Source organism: Notamacropus eugenii, chromosome 4, assembly GCF_028372415.1.
Source record: "Notamacropus eugenii isolate mMacEug1 chromosome 4, mMacEug1.pri_v2, whole genome shotgun sequence".
Lineage (NCBI taxonomy): Eukaryota > Metazoa > Chordata > Mammalia > Diprotodontia > Macropodidae > Notamacropus > Notamacropus eugenii.
Window position 1 is genome coordinate 432,883,019 of NC_092875.1, and position 21,272 is coordinate 432,904,290.

The 21,272-nt window shown below is 43.6% G+C and overlaps 1 protein-coding gene across 1 annotated transcript in view; it reads right to left on the reverse strand.

The window, feature by feature from the left end:
- ONECUT2 (one cut homeobox 2) overlaps positions 1-19,416 on the reverse strand; it is a 63,044-nt gene extending 43,628 nt beyond the window's left edge. Inside the window, 2 exon segments of the mRNA XM_072605966.1 lie at positions 17,715-18,603; positions 18,605-19,416. Coding sequence (XP_072462067.1) covers positions 17,715-18,603; positions 18,605-18,898 — 1,183 coding nt within the window. The 5' untranslated portion in view covers positions 18,899-19,416.
- Between the last annotated feature and the right edge of the window lie 1,856 nt (positions 19,417-21,272).

Below are 21,272 nucleotides of genomic sequence, written 5' to 3' on the forward strand. Positions count from 1 at the left end.
TTGGTTCTCCTTTAGCAGGGAGCTGATCTGCTTTTCATGCTTCTCCCTCATCCCTCTCATTTCCCTTCCCAGTCTTTCCTCCACCTCTCTAACTTGATTTTCAAAATTCCTCTTGAGCTCTTCCATGGCCCGAGCCCATTGGGTGGGCTGGGACACAGAATCCTCGATTTCTGTGTCTTTGCCTGATGGCAAGCATTGTTCCTCCCCATCAGAAAGGAAGGGAGGAAGTATCTTTTCTCCGAGAAAATACCCTTCAATAGTTTTATTTCTTTTGCCTTTTCTGGGCATTCTCCCCTATCAGTGACCTGACCTCTGAATGTTCTCCTCACACCCACCTCGCCTCCTGGTCCTCCCAGCCAGCGTTTGGGGACTGAGATTCAAATGCTGCTTCCCGCCTTAGGGTTTTTGGCAGGGGCAGGGCTGCTAATCAGTGTGAGAATTAAGTTCAGGTGGTCAGGGGCAGGGCCGCCTCTCTGGCTCAGTTCCCTCAGGGGGTTTATGCACAGACCTTCCACAATGGATCCAGGCTCCCACCCGTTTGGGGAGCCCCTGTCTGTAGCCGCCTCTCAGCTTCTATCTCCTAGGGGGGCCCGAGCCATGGGGGCACCCCACTCCCCTCTCAACCCGCCAAAGAGACTCTCTCACCTACCCCCGTCAGTCACCTGTTGGGGGGGGGGGCTTGTGCCGCCGCTGGAGATCCCGTCCCCGTAGCCCTCTCGGATCTTTTCCTCACGGTGTCGTGGCCGCAGCAGGGCTGCCCTCTGCTCCCCATCCCGGCGCCCAGTCCACAGCGCGAAGGACCCCCCCGCGAGAGGCTTGCAGGTCTCTCCGGAACAGAAATCTCCCTCGCTCCAATATTCCGTGGTCTCTGGGTGCAGAATTCGCCCTGGGTTGGTCCCCTCTAGCCGTTCTGTGGTTTGTGGGTTCGGAGCTACGTGTATGTGCGTCTTTCTACTTCGCCATCTTGGCTCCGCCCCCCATGGATTTTTTTAATGTAAAAGGATACCTTTTTATGAATGAGATAAGTATGGGAAAGAATTCCCAATTCAAATAAATGTAAAAAAATCCTAATGTTTAAGATTATTATTTATTATTAAATATTAATAAAAAGACACTAGAATTAGAAGATCATTATTTAAAAAAAGCAGAACTCAATCAAATCAGCCATCACTTATCCAGTATAATATGGGCTTGAAAGGCAGCATAAGATAGTGAGTGAACAGAGAAATAGGGCTACAGACTCAGAACCGGGTCTTGCTTCTGACATATACTAACTGCATAACCACAGACAAGTCACTTAACGTCTCAATGTCTTGGGAAACTCTTTAAAGCTACAAATACAGAGGGAGGATCTATATTTCTACATTCAAAGTTCTTTAAATCTTTTATCTGTGTGGAGAATTGTCCATTTAGAAACTCCCTCCTTGATAAAATCACAGACCATTATAAAGAAAAAAAAGTGTTCCCTTAGTACTATGGTAGGCTCTGCAGTTGTTTCAAAATCAATTTGGGAAATAGTCTCTGTCCTCAAGGAGCTTTCAACCACATTGGGGAGAATAGGCATCCTTGACACAAGAAATAATGAATAATATGAGAAAGTACATGATAAAATGCTGACTTGTATGGCACAGTCAAGTTCAAAATGAATTCTAAGAAAGAAGACCAGGACACTCAGAAGCAGCCCATCTGGGAGCAGAGAGAATATTCTACCATGGGGAAATTGTATGAATGAAGCATAAAGATAGAGGTGAAGAGAGAGATTATGAGATAAGGCTTATCAAGGTGAAATGTTAATGATCAGGGAAGTAGAAGGAGAAATAAAGCTGAATAATTTGTTAGATTATGGTTCAACTGAGATACCATGAAAGAATGCATGAAATTTAATCTTCACATGTTGCATGCAACCAGAGTTGTAAGCTTTTTGGTAGATAAAGCAGTGAAATGATAATCTTAAATTTTGTGCTAATCTGATGCTCCAAAGCTGAATGTTAATAGAAATTTTAGTGTATAATACTTAGTCTAGCACAATCAAGAAGCATTTATTAAGTCAGGCTATGGAGATACAAAGACAAAAATGGAGCTGATTCACCATAAAAACTATTTCTCCAATATCAAGCCCATGTTTCATTTCAGGTCAACAAGAAAGTTCTCTTATTAACCCCTCAATGAGTTGACATTTTATATTCATAGCGCAGTAGAAAGAGGGCAGAGACCTTAAGTTCTGAGCTTAGTTCTGTGACCTTGGATAAGCCACTTCATAGAACAATACCTTGGTTTCCTCATCTCTAAAGATAATAACATTTGCTCTAGTTTTTTTGTGGTTAGTGTAAGGAATAATAACATTAATGTACGTACAGTGCTATGTAGTCATGAAGTCAAAATAAAAAAACACATGGAAAATTTTTCAAACATATCATTTAGATCTTAATAGCATCCTTTACTCTGAAAAATTTAACCTAAGAGTTTGATTGTGTACTCCAGGATTGTAAGGAAAACAATTTAATACCAAATGTGTCCCTTGTTCAGAATATTGGAATCTGCACCATTAAGTCATAGAGCTGGCTGTACAAATTTTTGCTTCAAACATTAGTGTTGCTTGGTGATCAAATAGCTATAGAGTTGTTCAGTGATCTCTGTGTAACAGAGAGAACATTGAATTTGTAGTCAGATGACTTGAGTTCAAGTCGCAGCTCTTTTACTTACTATGAGGGTATATTGGAGTTGATTACTGAATTTTCAGTATAAGCATTTACACCTTGGAAGTTGGAGAATGCTGCAATTCAGTTCTTGAGTTACTGTTTTGTTGATTTTCTAGACTTAAGAAAGTGATGGACAAAATGCTAATAATTCAGATTAAACTTAAAATAGTGTCGTTTTTCAGAGGGACAGTTGTAAACATTTACCAGTATAATTCTGTTTTCTCCTTATGTAACTTTAGACATATCATTTAACTTTCCTGGATCTCCTCTTCTTTACTATAAAATGATGAGATGGGATTAACAGATCTTTAAGGTCTTTTCCAACTTTAATGTTATGATGATATAAGAGATTATAGAGAAGATCTTGTTTGCACCATTCCAAGTAAGCAGATTTGACAAAACAGTTAAATGTCAAAAGTAAGTGCATTTAGCCCTGTGGAGAATTCTATCCTATTTTCATAAGATACAGTAATGGATATAGGCTAAACCAAAAATAGAAAGGTTTCACTCACCATCAAATGCACACCTTTCCATAAGAGTATTTTGATAGTGAGGTGGAATAGTTACTCAGAAATAATTGCTCATGAATATGAAGATGTGGTTTGAAAAAGGTGCTCTCATTCTCTGCCTACTAAACATAAGAAACAGTTCTTCTATTTTTGGTCCCTTTTAGGAGCTGTATTTGTTGTGGCATTTGATCCACAACTAATCCCTTCATTTCAACACAGTTCAAATAATTTCAGTACTGCATTTAGTATGGGAGTATAGAGGATATGTGCTTGTTATGACTTTTAAATAAGAGAGTCACTTGATAGTTGAAGGCAAATTTTCTCACTGGACATGAATAGTCCTTGATGCATCCTGTATTTTAAACTGGAAATGTTCTTTCCTTTTCTTTAGCAGCCACTTTGTATTCAGCTAATGGCTGAGTTTTATGAAGTAAAACTGAAGTCCTTATCTTCTAATTATCTCTGAAAAGACAAGAATCCTTCATTAGAAGCCCAAAGGTAAATGAGTTAGGGCCAGGACTTCTAAATAGGCAAGTAGATAATGTAGTAGATGGGTCACTAGACCTGGAGTCAAGAACTGTGTTTAAATCCTGTCTTGCACATTTACAAGCTCTTTAATCCTGCAAAAATCCCTTAATCTCTCTGAGCCTCTGTTTTCTCACCTGTAAAATGGGGATAATAACAGCACCTAATTTATAGGGTTGTTTTGAGGATCAAATAAGATAATATATGTAAAGTGCTTTAAAAACGCCAAAGAGCTATATAAATGATAGCTATTAGTATTAACAAACATGTCCCCCAAAGAACCTGCAAGTTGTTTTTTCCCTCTGATATGTAAACAAATAAAGCAAAACAATTAATTGAGAAAAACTTAATTTCAGGATAAGTACTCAATGCCAGTTCCCACCCTAGGCATGGCCATCTGACTCTCTTCTGTGACCTTTTCTGCCCTTCTGTAAAGACAGAATAATATTAACTGACCTCTATGGAGAAAGAACAGTCAGTGTCAATCCTTGCTATTAAATCTTAGAATCATTGAACAAATTTTAGAGTGGGAAGGGATCTTAGGGACCATCTAATATGGCCTCATTTTGCTATGAGGAAACTGAGGCTCAAAGATGAGGAGCTACTTTCCCAAGGTCACATAGCTAATTAGTGATGAACCCAAATGGGCTCCTGACTCTCCATCCAGTATTCTTTCTGATCTTTAAAAAAAATCCTGACTACATTATTGATGTCTCCATAGTGTGCAGAGATATATGTTATTACTCTCACATTCTGAAATTAATTTAGGCTATGGCAAGATATGTTGAAAACCACATTCTCAGCAATCAGCCATTTAGAAAAATGATCCAAGAATAATAATGAATTTAACATAGACACACAGCACCACCACGCAGCTTGAGTGTATATTTATTTATGTGTAAGGGTGTGAAGTGGAAATGAAAGGATTCAGAGAATTGGACAAGCAGTTAATATTTAAAGGAAAATCTACAAATTGAAAAAAGCTTGTGGCGAGAAGTCAAGCCTGCAGAAGGCAATAAAGCCAAGAAAAAAGCAGTGCAATTTCTCTTCTGCCCCCCCTTCCCCCCCCCCCCCCATTGACAACACTCTCCCTCCTTATCTGAAGGAAAAGGTCATTTAGCCTCTTTTGTCCTCTCACACCACGCTGCCTCCTTGCCTTTTATTGTCACGGGCCTCACACAGAGAGCCAAGGAGGCAGCCCAGCACGAGAGAAATGCCTGAGACTCGGCTCTGTCTGTAGCACAGAGATCTACAAAACTGGTGCCATTAGTCAAGGTCTTGTCTGGGATTTCCAAACAGTTTGTCTGTATTTCTCTTTCTTTAGAGAAAGTTCCTCATTTCCAGCCATCAGAAGAGCTAGGAAGAGCAAAGCTGCTGCTGTTCGTGGTGCTGAATTCCACTTTGAAGAACCAGCCGCTCAACTGCCTGCAGGCAGCTACTGCTAGGGACTTCAGGGCTGGAATAAATTGTAAGGAGACCTAGGAAACAGCTGCCGCCTACAAAACTCGAGCGAGCAAGATGATTTAGCTGCTATTACTCTTGAATGCTTCAGTTGCATAAGATCCACGCCAAGCTGATTACCTAATTTCTTTGCTATCGCCATTTGCCTAGTTTACCTTTTTTCTCACTAGAGGATTGCATAGTGCCCACTTCTGGTTTGCTGGGCAGATCCTTCCTGTCAAACTCTTTCCTCCCCCGAGTCACAATTAATTTTCTCAATATACATATTCTCTCTCACATATATTATCTATCTCTAAAACATGCTCTTTCACTCAATGCACATACTCTTTCACCTTAACATTTGTCTCATAAAGTTCTCTGTCTCTTTCTCTGTCTCTTTGTCTCTCTCTTTCGCACCTCAAGACGAGAAAACTACTCAAAACAATTCTCCCCCCTCAACTATTTAATGTGTGTGATGAACTCTTGGAAAGTCTCAGGGGTAGGGGGGTAAGGTTGGGGAGAATACTTTTTTCAGACATCGGAATTGTAATCTTCTATTTTTAAAATTGCTATCTACTGTTTTTTTTGTTTGTTTCTGTTATTAGTATTAGTATTAGGAGGAAGAGAAATAGTGGAGGTGGTGGTGCTTGTGGTAATGGTAATAGCAGGGGTGGTAATAGTGGTAATTGGTATCAGTGCAGGAAAAAAATTTCCGGCAGGTGGTGCTCTAGTTCATAGTGGAGTCAGATGCCTGACTTCTCTTTCTGTATGTCTCTTTCAATCCTTCCCCGTCAAAAGCTCCCCTCCCTCCCCCACCCCAACTTCTCTAAGGGAATTGGTGGAGATCAGAATCCAGTGGCTGGCATCAGTAGGGTTTGCGGGTCTGTCTTCTTCCAGATGCATGCACTTATCGAGACTATATTTTTGCTACAAGCGAGATTGCCTATTTGGGTTAACTGAAATGTAGCATGATTAAAGGAATATAAATAGAAAAAGAAAGGGTCAGTGATAAGATTGCACCCTCTTCCCCCTTCCGTGATTGATGGCATCCAGAGCCAAAAATGTTTAATCATCAATAACGTGATTCAGCAATCAGGAAACGTAAATAAGTTATGCAACAGCTTCCTTGGGTCAAAGGGGGTGGGGAAGGTTCCACAGACCGTTGGATTGGCGGGACAGTCGCCTGCCTCTCTTGCTAGGGAGGAGTGGCTATGTGTACAGTATGGCTAGTGATGACCTTTGATTTTGCAAAGCATGAACAATTGGGACGAGGTTAATGGCACTTTGCTGTGGGATCAGATTGAACAAACAAAAAATGCCCTGCTCCATTCTAATGGAGCACATTATTCTGATCAGGAACTAAGCCTGGGCTCCGGCTCCTGCAGCTGCTCTGCAGGTCAGTAGTACCAATAAAGCAATTATCCAATGAGAAAACTCTTGTTCCCCAAGGGAGATTCAAGATGGGTTCTGTTTGTTGTTGCTAGTGGTTTTTGTTTTTTAACCAGACATTTTCTTACAAGTTGAACTGAACAACCTATGACAGACTCCAAGATGAAAGAACTCAAATTGCATTCTAGAAGTGTTTGCTCAACACGATATTTTAAAGGAATATATTCCCAGTTCAGTGCTTCCCTAGGAGCACGCTGCTCCATGTTCAATTAATCTGAACCATAATTGAACTCTGCCCTTTGAACTCACTAAACAGATAAATATATTAACTCAGCTAAGGAACCATTAATATTTTTCATTCAACATACAGACTAACAGAATAGATCCAACAACCCAAGTAAAAACTAACCCATTAAAAGTGTAGAACCTTTGAGTCATTAAAATAGTTCCTCTGTTTTTGTAATTTATAGGGGAAAAAGGCAGAGGAATTATGTGAAACTGATTGTATGGATTTTTTTGGAAATTAAATAGACTTTAACAGCTGTTCTTATTTGACCTAATACAGACCCTGTTATTGGTATCCAAGAGTAGGGCTCACGTTTCTGGCAACATTTAACAATATTCTTTCTATTTAATTCAATAATTCAATTTCAATACTATTCTATTGCTGAGGACAATTTATACTGTATCTCTATGCAATTATCTACATTGCTTTCCAGAAAGATATTATGGTATAGTATCTTTCATTCTATATCAAATCAGCTCAACATTGATGCTAGGATGGAACAGAATCTATAATATTCCCTTTGGATTCTGTTCCTGACTTTTCTACAAATGTATCAGATGACCAGCATTATTAGTGGGAAAGAATAATTGTTTTCACATGAAAACCAAATCATGTACATAATGAAATGAATGAAGCTAGAATATATAGAAAAAGTTCAAACTGTCACTGAATATATTAGAACAATGTTATAGCCACAAACTGCTATGCACCTTTACAGGCTTTTCCCTTTACACAATATTTTACAATTTAAACCCATCTATTTTACTCCTTTCCCTAGATATTTTTGCATAGCTAAAACACCAAATGAACCATTACACATTTGTGGTGAGTGTTTCAGCTTGATTTAATTTCATTTCTCACAGTCTGTACTTACCCTTCCCCCTCCTCCGACTCCCAACCCCCATCCCTTTCATTTTTGTTTGGTTTGTATTGTAGGTTTAAAGCAGCACTATGCTAGATGAGAACACTTAAAGGAATATCACAAGCATGAAGGGTAAATCTATTGAACGAGGGTCTTTAACTATGTGGTTTCCTTAAAGGGAAAGGTTGGATCAATAGGATCAATATGAAAGGTTTCCCTGGCCCTGCATAAAAGGGTAAGGGCTCCTCTTTTCACTGGTTTAACTTTACTCTCTGACAAATGCAAATCAATGGATCTGTGTTTACAACAGATTTTCTAACAGACTCAACTTGGACAATGCCAGGATGCCTCAGACCTGGGGGTAGGGAATCCAAACTTGTCTTGGCTGAGTGAAGAGGCACTGCCACAACAGCAGTTTGCTTATAGCCCTGGGGCTACAACTAGGGTCTCCAGATCTGAGCAGATAGTGGTGACTATCATTATTTTAATGAAGGTACCTACTTTCTACCCAGTCCCTGTCAGAATTTAGCAAGCTGGTGCCCCATGGCCTTCTCCTACCTCTATAATGCAACAAGAAATTGAATGACCATCTAGTTTCCTCTTAGTGTGCCCCAACCCAACAGCAACTCTGCAATTATTGGTCCATAAAGACAGTCACTGGAGAAAGATAAGCTCAAATAAAAGGATACTAAGCATAAATTTTTTTGGATGGTATCAACTAACCAGTGCAGTTTCTGACTACATTTTAGATCTGCAGATTGATTGCTTTGAGTCCCTTCTTGATGTAGTTGGGGACTTCTTGGCTTCTCATAGTAAAGTGCTGACAAAAGGAGAAGCAAATACAAAGGAGTTCTAGCAATAGCTTCTTGGCTGCTCTCTCCAAGAAGGTAACTGGCTCTTCTCAACAATAGCAAGGACAACAACTAAAATTATAGATTCTTTTCCTCTTAATTTTACCTTTCCTTTACAAATTTGATGGCTTCCAGAGATTACATGACTCTAAAGTCAATACCAGTTACAGTGAAATTATTTTTCTTCCTGCAGGAGAAAGTATATGTATATTTGATTACACAAGCAAAGTCCACAGCTGATTAAATTACGGTGGAGGTATGCTTCCAACCCAAACAAAGTCTGCTTTCTCCAGGAGAGTAATGGATCCTCAAATGACAAGAAAGCAGCCTGGACTGAATACAAATCCTATCTTCCCTTCTGAACCTTCACTTTGGAATATTTTTTTTCATGGCTTCCAGGAATCTTGCTCCCAGAATGAAACTCTGAACATAGAAACAAACCACAGCCTTTCCCCATTTCATCCTTCTGCACCGTCCCTGTCTGCAGGAGGTCCAGGTTTTCATCTAAGTGCAAGTCTTCACCGTAGTGCAGATCAGCCACCCTACTGCTCCCCAAAACAAAACCCTACAATATCTTCTCCAATATCTTCCCAGAGCATGGCAACCTGAGAGCCAAAAGTTCTCAAAAAATTCCCTGAAATTTCAATCCCTGAGCATTAGACATGGGGGGAAGACGGTATTAGGTGGAACAACTTGCCACAGATCCTTTAAATTGGACAACCAAAAAGGAAAGACACATATCTACATATGAAATTAGACTACACAGAGAATTCAAGAAACCTACCCCCCACTCCCTTCCAAGAGAAGGAAAAATAATTTCCTTGGAGATAACTGGTTTTCCTCTCTGCTCCCAGGAAAGGCATCAACAACAGCTCTCAATTAGAGGGCCTCTTCCCAATTAGATTATTCTGCCATTTCGACGAATGATAGGCCTGAGTTTTGGCCCTAGAGAAATTAGAAAGTAAGCTTGCCCGGCGGAGGACAAAAGGTTTCATCCCTTCATTCAAACTCTGACTCCCTACGTCTAAGCTTTTCCCTCTTTTCTCCTCCCGCTCGATTTCCTGCCCTTGCCTTTAATTCAATGGCATTTTAAGAACACTGATAAAGCAAATATTACGTGTAAAGCATTTTGCTGGGTCTAGAAAGCAACATAGTCCCTGTCCTCAACGAGCTTGCAATTTAATAGAGAATATAGGATAGATATTTGAGGAATAATGCAAAAGTAGAACGTATTAAGGAGAGTTAACAGAAATCTCGACTTCTCTAAAAAGTCAAACTCGATTTTCACTTCCCTTGTGTTTTTTCTACAACCACAGCCCTCTCCATTTTCCCATTCCCGGGTTGCCCACTTCTTCCTTCTCGAGTCCCCTAAGGTTTCAGTTTCCTAGAAGCTACGTTCCTGGAGAGCCCTTAGAACTCTATGATATTTGGCACAAAACTCTTCTGGCCGACCCTATCTTTGGATGTTTGGGAAGCTTTTTCTTGGTTGGGAGAACATATATTCTGGAGCAAAAGAGGGGCAAGAACCACCCAAAGGCCTTTCTGTCCCCTAATTGTGAGAAGACGACTGGGTCCTTGCTTTGTAGACGAGTCAAATTCACTGTGAAAAAACAGCAATGCGCCTGGGGCTGGTGTAGGACTTGGGACCAAGGAAAGTCCCAGGTGAGGGAGCTGGGCTACCCTAAGGCTGGGTCAGAAGCCTCATCGTGCGATTCCGCGCTCCCTCTATCCCTGCCCATCCCTTACTAACTTCAAGTTAAGGTGGATGAGGGGTTGCTTATTGAAGATGGAGGGAGTGGAGAGAAAAGTTCCCCAATTCAGTTCCTCAAAGGTACATGTTTTCTTCCTCCCTTCTCTGACTGTGTACTGACCCGTTGTCATTTCTCCCTGGTCAGATTTCTCTTCCCGTCAACGGCCAATTAAACGTCAATACAACAGTCCTCGACGAAATATCGGTCTCTGAAGTTTATTCGTGACCTAGTTAGCCTTCAACTGGTTCTTCTGAATGGAACAGAATCATAGATTTATCCCAGCTCGAGTTAAGAAAGTATATCCAAATACCTCCCACTTTTCCCCCATGGAGCCCGTAGTCTCTCTTCCAGAAAAATTTTCTACCCCGGTGGAAATTTCTAACGCTTTAGTTTTAGGTCGAAGAGAAAGAAGCCACAAAATAAATATTCCCCCACCCCACTCCAAGGGGGTGGGAGTGAAACGGAGCAAAGAGAAGAGGAGAGATGGGAATAAGCATTTGTATGAGGACTACTAAGTGCGAAGCAAAGTTCCTAAAAACTTTTACAAATGTCTCTTCTTTCCCTTCTAGACCTCTCCTTTTACCTTTATGAGTAAATATTTCTTTAGCAATGGAGGAAATATTCTGTAGAAGGAACAATATATTTGTGTATTCCCTGCAAATTATAATCTAGCCTAAACCTCACAGGACTGACAGCAGAGAACATAGCCCCTAAAAGGATCCCTTTTATCCTCTACCTTCTTTTCCAGTCTCTGCCCTCTAATTCTTCTTGTGTTTGGGATGACACCATAATATTTTACTTTAAGTTCAGTAGATTTTCTTAAATAAAAAGCAAATAATTCTGTATTAAATGAATTTTTAATCTCTTTGCCAGACCTCTTTATTACTTTAGGGTTGTACGTATTTGTTTTGCTTAAATGCTGGACCCAATAGATGTCCTTTCTGTTGGGGAATAAAAATATGAATAAATATCTTGTAGAGAAGGGAAATATTTTAGAGAAGAAATAGGATATATGCGTATGTGCATTCCTCCAAATTATAATCTGCCCTAAACCTTGCAGGCTCCACAGACCAAATACAACCCTTAGGCCTTCTCCCACCCAAATTTAATTTAGCCTTTAGATTCCAATGCTTCAGACTCAGGCATAACAGGAAAAAACAAACTCCATTACTCAAATCAAAAAGGGAGAAGGAGCACAGATCTAGCTATGTTGGATTAGTGTGAGATTCTGAAAATCACTTTAGTTCTGTGTTGTTCCACCAACCTCATCTTCCTGAAAAAAGTGGAAAATAAATTGTACACCACTTTGAAATTATTGACCTAATTATTCCAGAGATTTTTTGTTATACCTGTTGCAAAGATACAGTACCTAGTCTGATCTGCTATAAGTCAATTTCAGTGGGAGGCCCTTCCAGCAGAAGTCACATAATTGTAGCTTAATTGAACTGAAAATAAGAGCTATTGGAAAGGTAAACATACCCATTTTGAAATTCCAATGGGATATGTATTAATTGAAGAGAAATATGGTTAGGAAGTCCGTGTGTTCTGTATGTATATGGGGAGCTCTGGGGCTGTGGGAGGAGGTGTTGTTGAAGACAGTAACTAGCACGTACACAAGGTAGCTTCCTAAAAACACCTTTGTCCTGTAGTGTCTCTGAGCATTTTGGGGCTTCTTCTGCATCTCTCAGGATTTAAATAGCTCATTCAGTTTTGAAATCTGCTTTAGGAATCTAATTTTGGAACTCAAATCTTTTTGCTTAATCTACATTCAACTGATTGCTATTTTTTAAAAATTGAAAGTGCTTTTGGAAGCCTTTGGGACTTTTCAATTTCTTCGATAGGTTTGGGGGACTCGATATTACTGAAGGAAAACTGTCCTAATCCCATTCTTCATTGGAGAGGGCCACTTTTTCTACGTCTTCCAGTGAGATGAGCTACAAGTCTCACAGACCTGACTATTAAAACGCAACCCTGGAATTCAAGCTCCCTCCATGATGCAGCCCAACCGGTTAAAAACACGAACTATGCAAGGACTCACACGTTTGTCTCTGTTGCTTGTATTCTTTTTTGGAAAATTTATAGTCACCAGTAAACCGAACTAGTCCCATAGAATAATAGAAAAGTGAACGCGGCCAACAGACCCTACTGATGTTCTCTTTCCCAACGTGACATTCCAAAGTGTTCAGGAAGGAAAGGTTTCAGTATGTTTTTACGCATGTTTATAGGTTAGAGGGAGAGAAAGGGGGAAACATGAGAGAAAAGGAGAAGTGTTAGGAAAGAGGAAGAAAAAAAGCGGGGTGGGAGGGAGGGAAGAAAGAAAAGAAGATGTATAAGGAAAGGGGGAGGGAAGAGGGAGAGGGAGGGAGGGAGGGATGGAAGGAGAGAGAGAAAGAGAGAGAGAGAGAGAGAGAGAGAGAGAGAGAGAGAGAGAGAGAGAGAGAGAGAGAGAGAGAGAGAGTGATGGTGAGCACGATGCTGGGAAGAGAGCGCCATCAGGTTTACTGGAAACTAGCCGGATCAAGTTCCAGATCAATGAAATCTGGGTCCACACGTTTATGTTATTGTTGCCAGCATTAATGCCCTTTTAATCTTCTAAACATTATCAGCATCGATCTGCCTCCATATACACATTTGTTTGAGAAAGTGACATAACCACACGGTGGAACGACTGGAATAAAAATAAATGCGGAGACTTCTTGTTTTGCGAGGTCCTGGCTGCTTTGGTTATCTCTCATGTGCGCATTTCGCCTTCCTTCCCTTGATACTCTCTGGGCTCCCACACTAATGCATATTAGAAAGGTGTTATTGAACCGCCAGGGATTTGAAGATGCAAGGACAGTAGTGAGCTCTTCAATTATTAATCGGATCAGTCCATCAAGCAAAAATATTTTATGTGATACACCACTGTTATGTGTGTTTCTGTAATGGGTTGAGGGGAGTGCATCCCGTGACATTAAACCAAGACTTCTGTATCATGGCACCAGCGTGCCAACTCTTGAGCTAGAGGTTTAGTATAGGAGATGGAAGTAGGGTGAGAGAAAGGTTGAGTTGAGCGGGATTGTATATACACTCCAGTATGCTGAGCTGTGAGCCCAAAGAATCCCCACTAATAATTGCTATTAATAAATAATAATTAATTCACCAGTCCTGGTTAAATTGTATCCCAATTAAATAGCAGCCCCACAGCTAAGAACCGTCAAAAGTCGAAAGATAGAAAAGACGAGGTGACCCTCTGCTCCCCCATTCCGATCTTCCTACCCCTCCTAAGACACTCCTCCTACCAAGAGAGATTAGAACTGAAGTAGAGCAAAGCAGCAGAAAAAAGGGAATGGGGAAGACATGGGACGGCAAATCTACCACTCAAAACCTTCTTCCATTCTTTTAAATTCGACGAACACGGACCTTGGCTACCCTTGTTCGTCTTTTCTACGGGCTAGAAAATATGAGCTCAAGAAAATCGAGATGACTACCTCTTAACTGAGGAGAAATTAGCTATTTACACTGGGATTCGAGCTATCCCCCGAGGATTTACACTCAAAGAATCAGTCTCCCACACAAGACTGTAAAAAGCGAGCGAAAGAGAGAGTGGAAGCCCTCTGCTTTCGTTACGATTCACTTTTGGCGAAAACCGTTTAAGGCTTGTGGGCCTCAGTTCTCTTCCCTCACCGGTCTCAAAGAGAATTTTCACTTTCTTCACCCGCGGATTTCTACACTTCACTTGCTCCCTGTCATTTAAAACGTGTTTGTTTAAGTTAGTCCCTGAAGCTGGAAATATTTTACTTCGGATTCTTTCCGTAGAAAGCAAGGCAGTCGAATTTTTCACATAATCCAAGTCCCTGGACCCAATTTGGCGAGCAAGAAATTTCACCACTCTTCAAACAGGTTGCAAATCTCCTAAACTTGGAATTCCTCTTTTTTTTTTAAAGCAACCCTTTCCTGCTCTAGCTAGCCCTTCCAATCAATGTAGTGTATTTCTTGTTCATTAAAAACAACAACAACAACAACAAACCACAACAAAACCCAAGTACAAGTCTTGTTTTCATAATAATTAAAAAAATATCCTTTCCTTCTCTACCCTTTCTACCTCTATGCCAGGTTTCAGAAACTCTTGCTTAAGTCCATGGAAAGTAAAATTAGGGAATTTGTCTAGAAATCACAAAGGGCTCATACTTTGGGGTTCACGGGGTGGGTCAAAGACTATATATTTCAGTTCCCTAGACTGGTAAATTATCTTTGTGTTCTGGCTACTGGAATAGAGCAAAACAGTATTGCTGTTTTGGAAGTAAAATGAAAGTGAAATGTGTGTGTGTGTGTGTGTGTGTGTGTGTGTGTGTGACAAACAGAGACAGAGACAGCAAGAATATTACTGTCTTTGAGTAGATCTGATTTTGTCAGATTGAGATCTTCAGTGAAAGGTTTTGAACCCAAACTCTAGCCAGGCGCCCACTTTGTGCTTATTTAACCCAAATGACACTGGCATCTCCAGTTAGGAGCCATACTGAGATTTCCATTAATAATTCATGGGGAGATGGCCTCAATTCTCAATCTCCCCCCCCCTTCCCCTCCTTAGCATCCAGTTCTTCCTAACACATAATTCGTACTTATCCAAATCAGAACTACTGACTTACTTAAGGAGAGTGCTCTCCTGACCCCAAATTGCAAAGCTTCCAAGGTTCTAATACCACTCAACATATTTGTAGTTACTGATAAAATGACCAGATACAAAGGCAAAAACTCTTGTCGCCTTTCAACAGTGCTTAATAAAATAGATACATTTGAATACTTCAGCTTAGAAGTAGGCTTCTATGTAGTGTCTGATTCATTCAGGACGGTTTTCTCTTCTGTTAAAAATTACTCCTGGCCTGTGGCCCCGAGTTTTCATCTTTATCTCAGTTGTGCCTTGAAAGATTTGAAAGGGGAGAGGGGGGAGGGAGAAGGAGAAGGAAAGGGAAGAGAGGGAGAAAGAGAGGGAGAGGCAGGAGAGAGAGAGAGAGAGAGAGAGAGAGAGAGAGAGAGAGAGAGAGAGAGAGAGAGAGAGAGAGAGAGAGAGAGAGAGAGAGAGATTTTCTAGCTCTCTTTCCTGGATCGGGGGAAAAAGTGATTTGTATGGAAATGGCTCTCACATTAATTGCCCCCTGAAGACTGAGCGTAGAACTTGATAGTAGCTTCCACTGTCCCACAACTCCAGGCAGCATTGTGACAAGGTGTGAGGGCTCATTTAGGACCATCCTCGACTAGAAACAAAGACATTGTTCCTGATCTTGATTTTAATTTTCTAAGAGCACATCTCCCACCCTACTTTCTCTTGGTACTTCCGATTTTTGCCAAGCACAGGATAAAATCAGAGTAACATTAAATTAAGCGAGAAGAAGAAAGAAATTAATAACCTAAAAGAAAAAAAGGGGAGGGAAGTTAATAGGGGAATCCATTATCAAACCATCCAGAAGCAACTCGTGTCCACCAGATTTGGGTAAGCTCCTTGGGAAAAGTGGATTTTATTTACTTTCTAATCAATACCCAGAAGCGATTGTCAGAGATTTGAATCCCCCCAACTGGCGGTGAAGAAGGCAGATGTCAGAGCAGAAACGCCTCCCGAAGCTGCATCTGTGAGCATGTTGCCTGTCACATTACCCAAATCGGCTTGGCATGTGTTAAACCAGCCCTGCAAGCGGCAGGCACCTTGGTTGTACGAGCGGTCGCCTGGGACCCGCACAGAGCTCGCCGCCTTCTCTGACTCGCGTGTGAGCTCAGAGACGCCAGGAGGAAGCCGGAGCATGCCCTGCGCCCCAGTGCATGCGCCTATGCAAATCACCAGCTGTCTGGGCGAGCAGGCAATTACTCGGCTCTACGTCCAAGACTGCTTCATCCTTCTTGGAGGACAACCCGAGTTCTCCGCAACGGAAAACAAAAAGAAATCTTATTCCAGTAAGAAGATTGAGTGATTTTTTTTTTTTTTTGTTACTCTAGGGAACTTATTAGGGAGTGTTTTTGAAACGTACACTTGATCTTGTCTCCCTAGCCTCCTGTAGGCTGCACCATTTACACAGTGACTACGTATCTAGCTACTTTCAGCTCGAGTTTCTTGCCAAAAGGACTCTCACTTCCAAGTCACTAGAGCAGTGGTTTCCCACTTTTTGTCCCTCTCGCCTCACAACCTCTTCTTCTCTCCTCCGCCCCCCAACAACCTTTAATGGCAGATTTCTGACATCTTAGAACAATAGAGGGCTGTAGCTCTCCATTGTGCCACTAGAGGGAGCACAAAGAATTCATCTTTCACTAGAACAATATGCCCAATGTAATTGTCCCCTTCTAGAGCAGGGAATCTACCTCGTTGCTCCGCACACAATCAGTCATGGTTTAATGCAAAGGCGGAGATTGCAGCTTTACTTGTAGATGCGTTAACTTGCATCTTAATTTCTTAGCACCTGGGGGGGGCGCTTTCCTATGGAAACAACCAACCTCTGAGTGGGAAAAGCTCTACACAAAGTGGGGATGGGGGGGCTGTTGAGGAGGCGAGGCATATTGATGACTTCCTAGGTCCCGCGTCCCCCACCCCAGGATGTTAATGCGACAGCCCTAGCATTCTCCTTTTCGAACTGTAATTACCAGCAGTAGAAGCATTATTGGAACGTTGTCCAATGCACTGGAATTGGCTGCGGCGTTCAGGGAAAACAACAAAACAAACTCCTGGGAAAGGCGTATGGCCCCAGTGTAAGGTCCAAAGGCAGTCTCTGATGCTTTGGAGGAGGATCTTTTGCTCCAGCAGCCTGCACAGAGCATTTGCAATACTTTGCCTCACGATCATGCAAAGTGAAGTTTGCTTGTGGGGGGATGGGGGGGCGGAGGGAACAGACTTCCCCTTCTAAAGAAGAAAGCCCCCTTTGGTGCCTCTTTATTGAAATAGACTGGGCAGCCCAGTCAGCTTAATTGCATTGTCTGAAAGAGGGACTTCAAGTGCAAGAGGTTTAGAATCTGACCAGCGCCGAATTGTTACAGTCAAAGGTCTCCCAGCAGACCAGACCATTGTGCTTAGTGGAGGAAGGGTTGACCCAAGCCCGCCCCGCGGCGTTCTGCCTGGGGAGTTGACCAAAACAGGAGCAGGAAAGGCGGCGAGAATGGGGAAGGAAGGCAAAACCCTATCAAATGCGTGGGGATCGGGGGGGGGGGGGGGGTGTAGAGAGGAAAGGGGTTATGATCCTTTCAGGTCAGGGGTTCTCGGTCAATGCAGGAGCAGAGACAGAGTGACCTGAGGAGAGGAGGGCAAAACAGAAAACGGAGAGAGGGATAAAGAGGAGAAAAAAGGAAAGCACAACCAGAAACCAAGGTGGGGGGCAAGGGTAAAAAAGCTGCTGTAGCACTCTGCGGCACTGCCGTTGCTCAGCCTAGTGTATGCCAGGCTTACCTGCCAGGCGTAAGGCGGACATCCGCTGGAACTCCGGTTCCTGTAGCCATTTCCACATCCTTCTGAAGGTCTCCCTGCCAGATTTCAGTTTACTCCAAGGTTTGGGGTTCCTAAGTAGGTCAGAAAGGGTCCCCTGAGAACGGCACAGCACCCGCTGGGCAAAGATCGCTTGGGGGATGCTGTAGCGCTTCAGCTCAGCCGTGATCCTCTGGGCCACTTCTTTGGTGTTAATCTCTTCCAGCTGTCCCGAGTTGGTCACTTGCGAGCCGGAGGAGGACGGCGGCCTCTCCCGGCTCGGAGCCAGCACCGGTCCGTGGGACTGCGCGTGGCCGGGGTGATGCATCCCATTGAGGTGCGACATCATGGCAGCGGGCGGGGTGCCCAGCCCCCGGGAGAGGTGCTGATCCCCTCGGGCTAGCATGGCAGTGTGGTGGGCTTCGAAGTTGGGGCTGAGCATCTTGTCGTGCCCCGGGGGCCCATAGTTGTGTAGGCCCTGCTGGGAGTTGTGGATGGTGCCCAGCCCGTTTCCCAAAGGGGTGGCTGCTAGAGGAGACAGACTCTGCCCCATGCCGGACATTTCCTTGTAGGGGCTGTAGAGGTTGTTCATGGCTGGTAGCCCCCGCTCATCCCGCATGAGGGTAAAGCTCCCGCTGACATTGCCGGACAGGCGCTGGTGGTGGTGGTGGTGGTGGTGTGGGTGGTGGTGCGGGTGGTGGTGGGGATGTGGGTGGTGGAACTTGTCGGAGACCGTCGAGATGGGCGGCAGGGGCTGGAGTGGCGTCAACGTAGTGTAGGTGTTGCTCATGCCCATGCCCGGAGGGGACGAGTCGCAGGACATGCTCATGGCGTGGTGCAGCGGAATGGACAGCTCCGGACGGTAGTCCCCCCCCGTCCAGGATGGAAGCCATGCTGGTCACCATGGCTGAGCGGGAGGACGCGGTGCCCAAGTCCTGGTGAGGAGGCTGGACCCGCAGCGAGCCTGCGCCCCGGCTAGTGTGGTGAGGGCTGGGGCTGGCCAGCAGCTCCTGCTCATGGGCCGGGCCCCCGCCGCCGCCTCCTCCGCCGCTGCTGCCGCCGGCTGCCCCGTGCAAACTGCCGATACTTTCCATTGTCATCTCTGGGTTCATGGCGCAGCCTTCTAGATCTTTGGTGAGGCATCGATAGGCGGTACAAGCAGCCTTCATTCAGTCCATCGGGGCCCGGGGGCGGCGGGGGTGGGGGTGAGGATAGGGGTGGGGGGGGCAGGGTTGGGAGGTGGGTGAGGGAGAGTTTGCAAGATGCTTGTTTAGGGGGAGGGGTTCGGGGTTGGGGGGGGGGGCTTGGTGTTGAGGTGGTGAATAAGGCCTCTCGGTTGTGTGTGTGTATGTGTGTTTGTGTGTGTATGTGTATGTGGCGTGTCTGTGTGTGTGCGCGCGCAAGCGTGTGTGTGCGTGTGTGTAAGGGAATGGGGGTGGGGTAGGGGAGGATGGGGTGTGAGTCTGGGGAAAGGGAGGGGAGGGGGGATGGGGAGGGAGGGAATCACCGGTCTCTATCAGACGGGCCAGTGCAGTTCCTCGCCATGTCCTAGCCCTTTCCTCCTCTTACGTCTTCTGTTTGGGTAAGCTGGAGCTGTCCAGAAGGGGTTTGCTACTCTAACAACCTACCCTCCCTCAGGCTGGGCTGGGCTTCTGCAAGATGGACGTTGCTACCAACCAGCTGAGAGCTGCAGAATTTTAAACGAGCCGGGTGTCTAGACAAAGTCTCCAATGAGAAAGGGAAGAGGCGGGACTGAAGGTTTCATGTTTGGCTGAGGTTTCGGTGTCTTTTTTTTCCCCTTTGCTACTGGAATCAAACGTCAAGGAGGGAGGAGAGAGAGAGAGAGAGACAGAGAGAGAGAGAGAGAGAGAGAGAGAGAGAGAGAGAGAGAGAGAGAGAGAGAGAGAGAGAGAGAGAGAGAGAGAGAGAGAGAGAGAGAGAGAGAGAGAGAGCATGTTAAAGATGCAATGTCTTTTCCTTTCCATTTGCTAAACTGTAATCTGGGAGAAAACACATTTCTGAAGTTCCTTTCCTAAGAGAATGAAGTCTTCTCCAGCAGCTAATAAGCCAGAAGGATATTCTGGTTGGGCTGGTGTAAAAACAACCGTACACCCAAACCCTAACAAGCACCTTTTTAGCATTGACAGAAGCAAAGAGGAAGTAAGTCTATCCCTTTTAAGACCCAGACACTCATGTATTTAAATTCACTTTAAATTACAGGGAAGAGTCATGCATAATCTATATTGCTTTAGATAAACTCCTTCGCCTAGGCTTCCAGCTAACAGAAGGTGACGGATTGAAATCCGTAGGCAACAAGGCACCGTCAGGTATACTGCATGCAAAGTTAACCCAATAAAATTCATTAAACTTCGGGGGATGCTCATAAATCTCTTGCTTGTGAGTCTAAGGACCACTGCAAGGGTGAAAAACAAAAAGTAGAACTCAGAGAGCTTCATCTCAACAATTTTAAGGTGATTAGAGCTTTCTCTTAAGGGACTTGCCCTCTCCAGCAGGGAGAAAAGGATGACGGGGAAGGGGAAGGGGCCGGGGGAGGGGAGACTGGCTCTGGGGTGGAGGGAGTTGGGAATATTGTTGCAACGGCTAATTATGAGTAAACTTTCTGTTGAGGTACATAATATGCAAATCATCGGATGCTACAGGATGATTTTACTCCCAAACACTGACCTTCCCCTCCCCATACACTACACTACCCCCCCCCACCCCCACCCCACGTCATGTTACTGAATCTTAGAAACTCGAGCAGCGTCCGTGATTTCTAACTCGATTTCTAGAAAAGAACCACGTTTCTGATGTCCAGAAGTGAGTCTGGAAAGCACACCTTAAGGAAAAAAAAAAGACCCCATTAATCCTCAGAATGGCATTGCAGCTGAAAAGAAAATGGGTCTGGATTAAGAAAAGGCAGGGCAACCACGAGCCCATTTTGAAATGCCTAAAAGTAACAGATCCTTCCTTCCCTGTTTCCTTCCTTCCTTCCCCGGCAGTTGTGTTCTCTGACTCTGAAGATTCAAGCTCGCTGAGGTTGCGCAGATGTTGCCTTTGTTTAAAGAGACAGTAATTAAGGACAGGGTGGACATAAGTTTGAGAAGCGTGACCTATTTTCTTTTGATCAGCTGTCAAAAGAAGAGCAGGGGGTCTCCTTAAGACAGCCCCCTCCAACCACTTCCAGCTGTTAGAGAAAACTTGATAAGAAAACAAGGACACTGCCCGAAATACTGTATGTGCCTTCTTTGGCGGCGAGAAAGGTTCAATTCATTTAGAAAGCACGTCTTACTCTGACTGACCTTTTTGCCTGCCTTTCCCTTTCTACTATCTGCAAAAAGGAATCATACATGTCATCCTGTCACGTGAGTGTACAGTAAAGTTATTCATAGACCAACTTTATTGAGTCCTGGCCAATACTCCTCCAATTACACTTTCAAATGGACCCTTTTTCTGAGCACCGAGTCTCTATGGAAGAGACAGGCCCAAACTCTGTATATCTAGAGACGTCTCTGTAGCTGTATTTTTGGTGTTATTCGACAG